General features: G+C 29.9%; 2 protein-coding genes across 4 annotated transcripts in view; one reads left to right on the forward strand and one right to left on the reverse strand.

Annotated features, from left to right (window-relative positions):
* Positions 1-551: 551 nt before the first annotated feature.
* Positions 552-14,393, reverse strand: part of LOC141460619 (scavenger receptor class B member 1-like) — a 167,979-nt gene continuing 154,137 nt past the window's right edge. For all 3 annotated transcript variants that reach the window (XM_074140797.1, XM_074140798.1, XM_074140799.1), the window contains 6 exons: positions 13,495-13,701; positions 13,242-13,389; positions 12,857-13,105; positions 8,265-8,386; positions 4,432-4,554; positions 552-3,831 (listed from right to left, as the gene is read on the reverse strand). In XM_074140797.1, coding sequence (XP_073996898.1) covers positions 3,520-3,831; positions 4,432-4,554; positions 8,265-8,386; positions 12,857-13,105; positions 13,242-13,389; positions 13,495-13,701 — 1,161 coding nt within the window. In that variant the 3' untranslated portion in view covers positions 552-3,519. The remainder of the gene's footprint in view (positions 3,832-4,431; positions 4,555-8,264; positions 8,387-12,856; positions 13,106-13,241; positions 13,390-13,494; positions 13,702-14,393) is intronic.
* Positions 9,553-12,157, forward strand: LOC141460622 (angiogenic factor with G patch and FHA domains 1). Its single transcript, XM_074140801.1, has one exon. The coding sequence runs from the start codon at positions 9,914-9,916 to the stop codon at positions 11,372-11,374; it is 1,461 nt and encodes a 486-aa protein (XP_073996902.1). The 5' UTR covers positions 9,553-9,913; the 3' UTR covers positions 11,375-12,157.

Here is a 14,393-nt window from a genome sequence, read left to right on the forward strand (position 1 = left end):
ATTAAAATGAAGTTTTTAAAGCTTTTTTGCCAGATGAATAAACCAGTTTAATGTTTAAAATTTTATAATTCATGATTACTTTTTTAAAAAAAGTATACAAGCCCACCCTTATTTCATCTCTATTAAACGCTTTTTCTAATAGTTAATGAAACCAATCTCTTGCTATACCATATCTGCTTTTTCAAATTAGTCGGCTTTAAGCAATCAGGAAAATCCACTCAACTGTAGTGTAGAGATCTTCAGTCTACTCGCATTAGTTAGAAAAATTAACTTTAGAAAGTAGAAAAATAATATCTTTTTCTTTAAAATCGGCCAAATACTATATATTTTGAAGACTGGAAATCACATAAATTAGTGAGGCTTTCCAAATATTAAATTCCGAAATTTTGATGAGTTTATAGAAAATTAAGAATAATTAGGCTCTCGCCTCATTCGATTATACCAACTTTAAAGTAAAAATCTCAATGATAAAGTAAAAACAATCATGTGCGTTGACACCAAATTATTTAATATTTATTTTATTCAAGGAGTAAGAGGAAAATAATATCATATAAAATAATAATATAACTATAATTTTACAGAACATTATTTACATTTTTTTTTTAATAATCGGACAATACAATAATTGGGGAATAAAAAAAAAAAAAGAAAAAAAATATAACTAAATGAGAAAAATTAAAATGACACTCTGTCGTTAACGTTTACGAACAGGTATTTCTTAAATGTATACATTCATTCTCAGATTAAATAGACACAAATCACATCATTTAGATAAAGTGATAAACTAAATATTATTGGAAAAAATAAAAGTAAAATAAGAAGAAGCCAAATGTATATTTTTATATAAAATGTCGCCCCCCCCTTTTAAAAACCTAAATAATTATATCATAAATTACCTTGGCCCACATTATAAAGGATAACATTCCAAAAAATTAAAATAAAATAAAAATCTTTAAAAATAATGAATTGCACACCTATTTATAAATTTAATTTCTTAGTATTTTTTCCTGTTTCTTGAGCAATTATTTCCAAAAAATGTTCAACTTACATCTACGATAAACTACATGTAAAGCTACCCTACGTTCACATTGCACAATGCATGGATTAATATCACAAGTTTATCCATTTTTATATACATAAATGTTTCTTTCTAAAGCTAGCTATTCCCTGGTGCTATTTACTCTTTGTTCTAATTCTACATTTAAATTAATAATTTACATGAAAATCGAAATATTAAAAAATGGCTAATAGATGAAAGAATGTTTAAAATCTCTAATATTTCAGATATTAAAACTGCAAAACTATTTAAATGTAAGTAGTAAAATCACTAATATTACAGAATCATTATAAACTTTAAGTAGAAAATTAATCAATATTGTAATCAGACTATTCCGATTAATTTTTAGCGAATAAAAAAGGATTGGAAATAGTTTTTTAAGGTCTTCTACGTTTTTGTTGCACAGTTAACGTTCTTATGAACAACATAAATAAGGTTTAAAAGAACTTTAATTCCTATTTTCATTTTACTGACTTTTTCTCAATACAAATAAAATGTTTAGATATATATGCATAGCATTAAAGATGATAAAATTAATTCAAAAAATTAGCAACCATATTTGGTGTTCAAAGAAATTTGCAGCTTTTAGGAATATTATTATTTGAATTCTAAACATCTTAGAGGGGCTCAGAAGGTATATTTTAATTCTCATAAATGCTTTGACTATTCACCTGATTTGCGAATATTATCAAAGTAAAATTGTCTTTTAAAATCACTTAAATGATACCATAGATTTCTTTAAGGTGTTTTCAGCTTTTATTTTAAGTAGTATGTGGACTCTGGTAAGACCTTACAAAAATTTATTTCTTTGATTTTTAAAGTCCTCCATCAATACTCAGTTTGAGGAACAATTAAACTGATCAATCATAGTTGAAATTTCCTTATAAGTGATGAAAGAACATTATGAACATTTACACGAGATCTCAGAGCTATATAAAAAGATTACCACAAGAATTGAAGATTTATAATTCTTGTAGACATTCAAGATTGAAAAAAGATTCAACAAATGCCAGAATCTTTTATTCACAATTATAAGAAATGCGCAAATAATAATCAAAAAGACATAAAAAGTCCTTTTGAGATCGATGAGCAACTTGGTACATATTTCTGATGCATGCCCAGGACCCACTTATTGTAAAACATGCAAACTTTAAGAAGTGATTCCTTGCAAAAATATTAATCATTTCTTCTCGAGTCGTTATCTGGAAATATTAACGCAGAGATTATATGTTTTAATCAATTTTTTACTAACTTTCAATTTCCTTTTTTTTCCCCACAGAAATCTTTAACCACAAACGTCTGATAAATATTCAAGCACTCATGTATATCTTACAACAGAACGTAGTGGATAATACTTTTTTATTTTTATGAGATTTCCTCTAGACATAAACTAGGTAAAATTATCCAGAAATTAATTATGCCTGATCTTAAAACAAAACTGATAAATACTTGCAAGGATATTTCGCAACCATTACTGAAAATTTAATACAGTGAGTTAAATTTTTAAACTACAGTTAAAAATTACAATGATTCTGTAAACTTTTGTTTAGACACAAAATTGTAACGAGATTGTTTTAAGGCACTAGTAACATCACATAGTTTTATTATAAAAAAAATTAAATGATATAAATTATTATTATTATTATTTTAACATATACATTCATCTTTTCTTTTCTTTTTAAAATTACCTTTGTACAGATAAATACAACCTTTTTTTTTCTAAATAAAAAGCACCATATTATACAAGTTTTTAGCTAATTTCATAAAACTAATCTTAATTCCAATAATACTCACAGATAAAAAAAGGTACAGTCTCAAAACACAATACATTACTTTCTCCTTCTAAATGTACTAGTATATTAAGTTTTGCAAATTTGCATTATATTATTATTATTATTTTGATTTGTGACCCTGAGGTGTTAATCATGGTAATTTTAAATTGGTATGAGCAAAATGATTTTTTTTTTTAATTTTAATCTGCTTCTCTCTCTTCGCAGAAGTTATTGGTGTTTCATCTTCAGTATTTTATAGATTTGTTCTTTTTATTGAGCACTTTGTTTCTTAAACAACTATTTCCTGTGTTTTCAACATAATTTTATAATTTTTCTTAATAATATTACTTGCCCAGTATTAAGTTTAAATGTATTTATATACTAATGATAATTTTATTGTCAAGTATACATTGATAAGTACTAATCTAATAAATTATTTTTGATATTTCTTTTTCTATTATTACGCCCTGTTTGTAACAATATATATAAATATATTTTTAACATCAGACTAGTTGTACCTACTTAAAGAAAATGTGTTGTACAAACAAAATTTTTGTGAATCATAAAAACAAAAAGTTGTTGCCTCATTTATATGATCTTCATAAGATTATAACAAAAATTCCGACTAGCACAATAATGTATTTTTTTAAGAAAGAGAGCATTTTTTTGTTTGTTTGTTTATTTTGCTTTTTATGGGTCAGGATCAAATGATGTTTCTGCCACAGTTGGTTGATTGTGCAAGAGTGTATAAGAATCTCTTATAATTAACAAACGATGTTGTCCGTTTACTAAGAAACTAGAACCTCTTCTAAATTGTTCTTTACCACGTTCTATATTTTCACGAGTAAATACAACATTCCTGTATGCACCAATAAAAGCTAGCACAAGGAAAAAAGCACCAAGCACTATAGTTCCATATGTGAAAATAGGAACTAGCCAATATGATAGCGTTGTAGCCAGGTAGATCCATCTGATTATATAATCTGGTAATTCTTCAGCTCCCTAAAACAAATAAACATAAAAGTGAGTTTAAAATTAAATACCTACAAAAAATTTCAGCTAGTAAGTAATGCGGTCATTCTTTAATGAAGTTAATTGAATGACATTTACAAAAAATAAAAAATTAAATAAATAATTAAAAACAACAGTCAACAACAAATAACAGTCGAAATTTTAACTTTTATAAGTAATCAAATTTAAATTGTATACAAGATTCACAGTTAATACTTCTTATTGGCTCATTCGGTAGCTCAATCTTTCAATTAACACATCAATCATTAAATATACATTGCATATGCGAAATGTTCAGGTAGTTCTAATTTCATTTTTATTTCCAATTGATAAAGTTTTTTAAAAATTTAGATGATACAATTTATTGTATGCTCCTCACTTGCAGATAGTTGGTTTATTCTGGGACTCTTGTTGAAATACCTACCTTCTACGTGACCATGTTCACTCAAAATAACTCAATAACAAACACCTTTTAGTACAAAAAAAAACAAAAACAAACATATGCCCTTACATAAGCAATAACATAATTACTAACCACATGCGTAATTTATATATAAAATTAGCCTACTGTAATTTGTGATAAGTACTTACTTCTTCAACCCATACAATTGGAAATACTATGCTGGGAAATCTTCTTGAAATACCATAATTAGAATGGGTCACTTTTAGATTAAGCTGTACTCTAACTCGTACTTCTAATGGCACACCAAGTTTCTAAAACAGAAAAGAAACGCATGCAGAAATTTTAGGATATCATTAACAACTTTTAGTTCTTATTCTGTAGTTATTTTATGTTATCAAGTAATGCATAAATCAGAAGAAGTTATTTCTCAAACATTTTGTACATTAACCTTGCGGATTTTCAATTATGGGTTCTCCAGATGGATTATTTGAGGACCTGCGAGTTCTAAAAAGTTATTTTTACAAACTGAACAGTGCGTCACTTTTTCTGAATGGATTTTCCCAATTTTGTTGAGATTTTCTTGAAAAGACACCTAAGATTCTCTCGAAAATTAGATGAACTATATTTTCATTTTGTCAACTAAGTATAATTTCGGAATACTTATCTAAGGATATATCATAAGGTTCGCTTGAAAATTTTACGTGACAATTATTTTTAAGAGGCATTCGAGGAAAAGGAAGCACTCTTAAAAAAAAAAAACACTTATTTTAACCCTATATTATTTATCACTTAAGAATTTTGATTAAATATGTAGCTAAAATTCTGAGTTATCTGAAAATCCGAGGAATATTGTCACTTTAAACTATAAAAATCTGGTTAGAATAAAAACGTATTAGTTTTCACTTCAGCCCTTTTTTTTTTCAGACCTTACTAAAAAGACTAAAGACCCTACTTCTACAGCACCATTTCTGTAGTAAGTGGTTGTTTGTAAATTATGTAATGAAATCTAGCAGATACTAAAAGAAATACTGCCCTACCATAACTGACAAAAATAATGATTACCCTGGAAAAGATAGTTTAAAAAACAAGTAAGAAATCCTCGATTTTTCAAATTCAAATTCTTTAGTAGAAATTAAGCAAATTAAAAATCTACAAAAGTTTTAGCAAGGGTATTAAAAATTGTAAGAAGGGCAGCTCTATTTTTTAATATTCTAACACACGGAATAAAAGATGGTAGTGACCCTTAAAGTAATTAAAGGTAATTTAATAAATAAGGTAACAATAAGTTAATAATAATAATAATTTATTTGTTTAAACATTAGTTTTTACAAATAGAGTTAGGTTACTTCAAAATCTTATACAAAATGAAAATAACTATGAAGACAGAATAAGAATGTAAAATAAAGATCATCTTTAAGTACGGAATTAGAACAAAATACTAGACTTTACATAATTATAAAGTTTAATAAACAAATAAAAGGCATTAAGTTCGGGACAAAATAAAATTCTGGATAATAGAAAGAAAATAAATTTATAAAAATAAACTAAAATGGTATACTTAGGGTGAATCAGATAAAACAGAAAACGGAAAATAATTACTTTTTAAGATCCCTTAGGAACATGCAGTAAATAATTATAGTGTTCATATTTTTAATGTAATGAAGATCGCTTAACAAAGAGCTGAGGGAGCATTCATAGTAGTGATGGGCTATTAGAGCGGACTCGTTCCACTGGAACGAGTCCGATGGTGGAACGAGTTGATTCAAATCCCTATTTTAAAAAAAAGTGATTCCGCCCCGCCCCAAAAAATTGAGGCAAATTAAAATGAAAATAATTAATACTGTAGTCGTTTACACTAAAATAAAACTCACTTAAGGCTACTATGTAGAAGTTCACTGACACATTCCAACTTGTAAGAGGAATCCACACCAAAATACAAAATCTGGCGAGCTTAAATACTGATGCTTGAAGAATAAAATAAGTTCCAAGGTTTTTTTAGAATATCGATTCTAAAATAATATTCATTTTATTATTTTGTTAATTTCTAAACAAAAGTAGGGGTCGATCTAAGACAGGGAGTCGAAGGAAAAATAATTTCGTACCCAATATAGCGAACCTTGCAAAGAAACACCAGGCACACCCATCTCATTAATTAAAAAGCAATGCTGTAGTTACTTTACTTATTATTTAATATTTTATTTTACATATAGAAAATGCTGTGTGCTTAATCTTTAACTTAGCGGCTGGACGCTCTTTCTCTTATCTTCATTGGCGAAAGTTAAATCGTGTACATGTTATTACGACGATCAAAGTAATACTGAGCTAAAAAATAGTATTACCTAACTGGTTTACTTACTGCTGTATCCCTCCCACTCTATCACCTACTTCACAAACATTCGTCGATTGGAAATGGGTTGTAGTTTAATATTCGTTTCATTTGAAAACAAAAAACATTATAACGCTTTCTCAAGATGTTTTTAATTTTTAAAAATTTGTTTTTGTCCATTACTCTTATAATATACGAAGAATTTCGAATAAAATATAATATACAAACACAGAATGATCTAGAGTGCAGGTGGAGTCAGTCGGCGTTGTCATGGTGATGGAACCGTTTAACGACTCCGGCCCAACACCAGCAATTTCATTGGTTAAATCCACTGGAATTGGTGGAGTCAAATCCGGAGTGATTTAAATCCTTTTGAAACCGGACTCGTTCCATTTTTTCGTTCACTGAATCTAGCCAATAGAAAATGCTGGAGCTGGAACCGGAGTCGTTAAACGGTTCCATCACCATGACAACGCCGACTGACTCCACCTGCATTCTAGATCATTTGTGTTTGTATATTATATTTTATTTAAAATTCTTCGTATTTTACAAGAGTAATGGACAAAAACAAATTTTTAAAACTTAAAAACATCTTGAGAAAGCGTTATAATGTTTTTTGTTTTCAAATGAAACAAATATTTAACTAAAACCTACTTCCAATCGACGAATGTTTGTGAAATAGGTGATAGAGTGGGAGGGATACAGCAGTAAGTAAAGCAGTTAGGTAATACTATTTTTTAGCTCAGTATTACTTTGATCGTCGTCATGACATGTACACGATTTAACTTTCGCCAATGAAGATAAGAGAAAGAGCGTCCAGCCGCTAAGTTAAAGATTTGGCACACAGCTTTTTCTTTTTGTAAAATAATAAGATATTTTAAAAGCTTGATATTAATTCATAGTAAATAAATATTTCTTTCTTTATGAGTAATTATCATTTTGTTTGAAGGGTTATAATTTTTTTTTATGGGAATAATTTCCTACCCATTTGCGTTTTTCTTCTTGAATCAAGTTAACTCCGGTGGTCAAGCTAGATAACGACAAAACTGCAGTTGCTTTAATTTTTATATTTGACTAGCCTATTTTTGTTAATATTTGGTTACGTTGTTAATTTTATATTTATCAGATCAATTGGGAATTAGGGAACTACTTAATGTGTGTTAAAGAAATATAGTTTTGTTATTAACTGGAAAAGCTAACTTTTAATTATTTATTTAATTACAATGCGTGACATTTGTACTAATGCATAGGGTAAGTACAGACTGGAATCAGTGAACGAGTTGTTGGAATCGATTCCAACCCTGGAACTGATTCAAATCCAACGACTCCAAACGCGGACTCGTTCTGCCCATCACTAATTCATAGTCATGTAAATATATCGATCTTAAATAATCTAAGATTGGGCAAGTAAATAAAATACGGTTCAACGATTCTGGCACTCTGCTACATTAAATGCATATCGAAATAGTATCTACCTAATCGAATAGTACCTACCAGCGATGGAGAACCTAAATAAGTTGTCAGAAGACAACCGAATTTGACAAATAATTTTTTTTTTTTTTTTAATTAGTTCTAGGTCGAAGATAACTTTCTGACTCGCTAAGTATACTTACAGTACTTTATATTAAGTAATTCTAATTGGATTAATTTATTTTCAACACTTTTATAATTTTTAAAGTGATAAACCTTTCTTACCTGCTGAATTTTGAGGAAGGTTTCATGTTTCTCTTTATCAGGATTTAATCCTTCTACGGCTTCGGTAATTTCTTTATCCTTAACCCCATAGAAGTGAGGAAATGATAAGAAAACTGGTGCATCTGTACAATATTTTACAAATTTAATAGATCTCTTAAAGAAATAATCTTAAGGAAAGCTTAATTTGTAAGATCTTAAATCTCTTTAGTAGCCACTTACATATATGATTTAATTTTCATTTTATGACAATTATTCATGGTGTTTTTTTGCGATTTATTTTTTTGTGCGTTATTTTTTGTCTTTTTTTTTATGTATATAGAGATTCTATGTATTGCATCAGCCATTTTCTTTAGGCATGCTCACTGTATAAACCATGCTATTGGAGAAATTGCTCATATAAAACAACACTCTTTAAATTCGTACTGGAAAGCGGTCTGGCCTGAATGTCTCAATAGGGATGTAACTGATATATATAGAAATGGATAAATGTAAAAGATACGGTTATAGATAGCGGATAAAATATATACAGGGATCCAGCTTCGCACCAAATTGGAAAAGCATTTTCTTAAAATAGATAGCAATTACAAAAGTAGTTTAAACATCCAAACTGAGCTTGGATCGTGCATAACTGGCTAACGCGATGTTTACAAGCAGCTGATCAATCAAGCGACCTCATCGCAGAAACTTATCACCGTCTACATGGAAACCAAAAAATAAATCAACTGTAATATCTTCAAGTGACGAAAGCGATTACGAACCAGTTCATTACAAGAATGTGCATGTTTTGGACGAGCAATATTGAATTATGTACATTTTGAAAATTTCTCCATGTTTAAAATGAGAAATTAAATTTTTTTAAATAACCAGTTAAATTTTAATGTTAAAGCTGTAAACTTGTATAAATTTCCCACTCATCGCGCACTATCTCAAGAATGGTTGATGGTATAAAAAATTACATAGAATCAAATTTATAGAGAATTTTATGCTCTACAATTTTTGTAATAACTTTAAATGCCATTTAGAGCAAAGTAAACAAGATATTTACAAAAATATGATTTTCGAGGCCTTTGACCACTGATGCCGGTGACGCGTACACGCGAGATTCTATGAGACTTTTGAGCGAACTTATAAAATGCCAGAAAAAAAGATTCATACAAGGTTTATAGCTTATTACATATCTACTACTCAGAGGTTAAATCCTATTTTAACTGGGTTAAAAATGTTTCCATGGTGATTTTAGTACTTATTTTATTTGGAAACACTTTCTAGCTATTTCATAAAGCTTGGACATATTTTCTGAATAAAACTATTGTTATGCGGCCCCTATCTCCCGCATAAAAAAAATTCTTTAATATCTTGTGCAAAATTATTTGTTACAGCTATTTATTAGCTATTACAGCTATTAGTTGTTACAGCTATTATTTTCTAAATATTTTTTTTTTTATGCGGTCTCTATCTTCCACACAAATACAGGTTTGACTGTATTTCTAAAACTCGCCACCTAAAATCAAGGCCAGCGCTGCGATCAAACTAATGTTTAGCTGGAGGGGTGGCCAATTGTGAAAGTCGGGTTTCTTTAGTTCAGGTTTGTTTTCTTCTTGCATAAATTCAGTTTCAGTAGTAATAAGTTCAATTTTTGGAATATTTAAATGGATTCCATTATTAGTAATGTAGAAAATAAGATCACGAAAGATTTAATTGAAAAAATTGTAACATTATTTAATGAACTTCAAGAAAAAGATAGACCTCTGGCTGTACTGTTAGTGGAATATTTAATTAAACATTTGGGTTATGAAAGTGAAAATGTGAATGTGACAATTAGATCTACGATATCTACATCAACCATATGCACGCAGACTGATATTAATGAATCGCATAATGGATGGGACATGAAGGATATAACCAATGAAGTTAAGGAGGTAGCTGAACAGTGTATGAATGAAACTGGATTAAATTATGACAAAACATCTGGAACCTACTATAACAGTGAGGAAGGATACTATTATATACCAGATTATAGACTTTATTATTATCCTACTCTAGGTGCGTATTATTACTATGATGAAACTAGTGATAGTTTAAAATTCCATTCTTCTGTTGCCCCTGAAAATTCAGTTACCATGGCGCCTGATCATGCTCAGAGTTCGTCGTGCAATAATAATAAAAGTGTATCACACATTAAAGAAACAACAAATCACAAGGAGAAAGTAAAATCAAGGAAAGATACTTCTGGAGATAAAGAAGAAGGTGAATTATCTTCAAGCGATGATGCTGATCTCGAGGAAGATAGCCATTCACAAGTTATTATTGAATCTGGTCCGAAGGCTTTTGAACCTGATCACAGCAAACATAATGCTCCTTGCATGAGAATAGTTATTGTAAAAACAGCTTTGGAAAATTATCACGCTGGAACTTTATTTCTAGTAACTCGTGATGGAGGAACTCTTGGTCGAGAAGGTGTGCATCACGAAATTTTATTACCTGACTGTAATGTTAGTAAAGATCACCTGAAATTCCGGTATGCGTATAAAGGTGATACGGAGCAAAGGTACGCTTATGAAGTAATTGATTTGGGCAGCCGTAATGGCACGTGGGTTAACGGAAAACGTCTATCTGGTTCAAATGAAATGAGTAAACCAGAAGAAATTCATCATGGTACTGTAATCACCGTAGGATCTACAACTTTGCTCTGCCATATTCATAAAGGTTTGGATTCTTGCAGTGAGTGTCAGTCAGTAGAAACGCCTTTAGTGAGACAATGTCCTAGCGCGGAAAGTAATTTATCATCCAAACAGTTACACCATAAGCAAGTAATGCAAATGAAACATAAATATCAACTTAATAATGCAGTTGAGGATGATTCGCTGCCTAAAGGATATGTAGATCGTGCAAAAGCAAGGAGAGCTGCTGTTGGATCTTCACACGACAGTGAAAAGACAGAAACTTCATCAGTACATGTGCCAATGAGTAAGAGCAATAAAGGATACGATTTATTGTCGAAGATGGGTTGGAAAGAAGGAAATAACCTGGGAAAAAATGCATCCTCTTCTGTTCAAGAACCACTCTACGTTGAACCAAAAGTTGGTAAAGCAGGTTTTGGTGCATTGTAATGCTTAGATTGCCTCTCTGTACTGGAATAGTTGTTTTTTTTATCCACCAAAGAAATATGAATTTCAACTCTAGTCTTGCGACAAACGCTTTATGAATAGTGACTTTATTTAACGATGCAGACTGATAAAAATTCCAGCACATGAATTACATGATCTGTTCTCGGCTTGTCAACTAAAGAACTTCATCACTACAAGGAAAATTTGTTGGGTGTCAAGATTTTTTTTAATTAAAATATGTATATGTATGTATATTATTTTTGTTTTTGTTAAGTCTAGTTAGGAATACACAAAAATATATGATAAAATATTAATTTCCTAAAAATAAATAGCTGTTTCCCTAAATAAATAGCTTCTCATGTACAAGACGTAATAAATAACGCTTTCAAGATGTTACTTTATTTTCCTAGGTTTATGATTGCAATGAATTGAAACCTGAATAAGGTTTCAATAATTTAAGAAATCCTAGAGTAAAAAGAATTAGCTGGCTTGTAGGATTGAAAATACAATTAGTGTTCTGGTAAATATTTTGATTTTTTATAGTGGGCCTTAAGGAGTTTTTATGCTATTTATCAGTTTAAGAAGTATATTACCCCATTTCTTTTTTAAGTTCTATGATATTTTTTTATAAATTCAATGCCTTGAGATCATTCCAGAATGTGCATTTATTCATTATCGTTTGTAATTGATCAGACAAATCTTGATTGTTCAAAGTTTACTGTTTAGTAATTTTTATGTATTTAATTAATAAAACCATGAAAGTACTCTTTATCATTTAAAAATTCATTAGAATGGTAGGCAATTTTGAATTATACGTGCTCATACTAATATCGACTTTAATCTACTAAATTTTTAAACAAGTTGAAGCTAAATTAATTGAAGCCGAATCTAAACATTGCAGAACCAAAAGGTATTGGGTCTATTAAAGGAGAGGAGACAAGAAATTTTGATTTTGTTATATATTATGAGTATATATATAGTTTCAAAAAAAGGTCCCTTGAGCTTCAAAACACTTTGAACCACCGATTTAATTATTATTCGGATGCCTTTTCGAGCTCAAAGGCATGGACCACATAGGCATCTGTGAATGTGTGGTCGAAATATTAAATTAACACCATTATAACTTCAGTTTAATTTTTGGAAATAAAAGAAGTATTAGCTTTTTAAACAGAAGAGTGCGGTGCCTTGAATTGAGAGTGGATGCATTATCATGCAACAAACTGCAATTTTTACATCTTCCCGATATTCTGGAAGGATGCAACAAATTATGGCCAAACGCTTCACATATAAATAATACTCATCACTGATGATCAACATTCTTTGACAACTATGTATGACGTCCGGGCTTAGTTAAGTCAAAAATGTAGAAAGTGACCACATTAGCCCCTAATTTACTTCCAATAAGAATGGCCATACTCAAAAGATTAGTGTATAAATTCGTCTAACACTTGTAATATAAGCGAAAATAATTTTTTAAATATTTACCAAACTGACAGGGACTGATATCTTGCAATCCATCAGGTGGGCATTTTTGCCTTCCCGGGCAGAAACATTTATTATTACTGTTACGGTCACTGTAAGTGAACGCATTATCGTCAGGAGTATACCGTCCAACAGTAATACCATCTTTTACTTCATTCCAACGATATCTCAATGGCCAAGTGCGACATAAGTCCTTGTCAAAGACATGGACTACATCTTCTTTTGTCAAATCTCTTGGGGGAAACAATGAACCTGAAATAATAATTAAGTTTAATTTTAAGATCTCGACGAATGACTTCAACACTAAAGGTTAAATGCAGTTTATTAAGAATTTAAAATGTAAAATCGTAGACACAGTAAGTATTTTAGATTGAATAAAAGTATATACCTTCAGAAGCTCTGATGTTATTGCATGGTAGGCTGTTCCAATAAGGAAGATGATCCAGTCCATTTAATTTATCTAGTAATCCAAAATTCTCCATACCTTTTTCACCAGTATAAATTGTTTCTACGTCGTTTAATAAAGAACTGTTTCTCTGAAAAAAAACAAAATTTGCTAAGTCCTCATCACTATTAAGTTTGTGATCTTTTAAATCCCATAATCTGATATTTTTCAAAATAAATAATTTATTAATGCTTACCCCTATTAATAGTCCCATCTTTGAAGGAGGCCTTTTTTCTCGCGGATATATGGTGCTGGCAATTTTAGTTAATTTTTCTTCATAACCAAACATAAGTTCATCAGGTGTAAGAGTATTAAATACTGACATACCATAGAATGATTTCAAACCTACTGATACCCCAATCCTCATAAGCGCGTTCAAATTAGCCAGCTTAGAAGTCAATGTCTAAAAGTACAATATAATAGAATTTTTATTTATAAAAATAAATCTTCATAATTGCTAAAACTAGTTTCAAAGTAATGAGAGTCTGGCCCTGGCCAGTGTAGTGTTCACATCGGCTCTGTGTTTAATTGTTTCGTACAAACGTATAAGTGCATGTAAAATTTTGAAAATTCGTCTGCTTGATTTTTGCAGTTGATTGAATCATTGTGTTAAATTTGGAATTATTTGGTGCATTATTTTTTGAGAAAAAAGTAAATTAAAATTGTTTAAACTAACTATAGTTTTAGTGAACGTTTATTGTTAAATCTTGTCTCTGAGTTGGTGGACTTTTATTATTACTATGAGTGATAAGCAAGTAAACATTGGAGAGCATGCTGGCGCTGTGAGTGGGGATAACAGTATTACTGTAAGTGAAACACTGATCTCTAGTATAACTAATATCTCTTCTGCTATGAAATCTCTCACTTCTGAAATGAAAGCAATGAGAAGTGATTTCGATATAATAAAAGAAGAAAATAAACGTATTTCCCTGGCTGTAGCTTCCTGTGATGGGCACTTAAAAAAGGCTCTGCGTGAATTCAAACAAGAAACTAATCAATTAAAGGATATGATAAATAAACTGGAAAAACAGAATTTATTATTGAAAAGTGAACTAATCCAGACTCAGCAATCTACTCACTACAATGCAATAAAAA

This window comes from Rhodnius prolixus, unplaced genomic scaffold, assembly GCF_049639745.1.
Source record: "Rhodnius prolixus isolate KJV_2025 unplaced genomic scaffold, Rpr scaffold_6, whole genome shotgun sequence".
NCBI lineage: Eukaryota > Metazoa > Arthropoda > Insecta > Hemiptera > Reduviidae > Rhodnius > Rhodnius prolixus.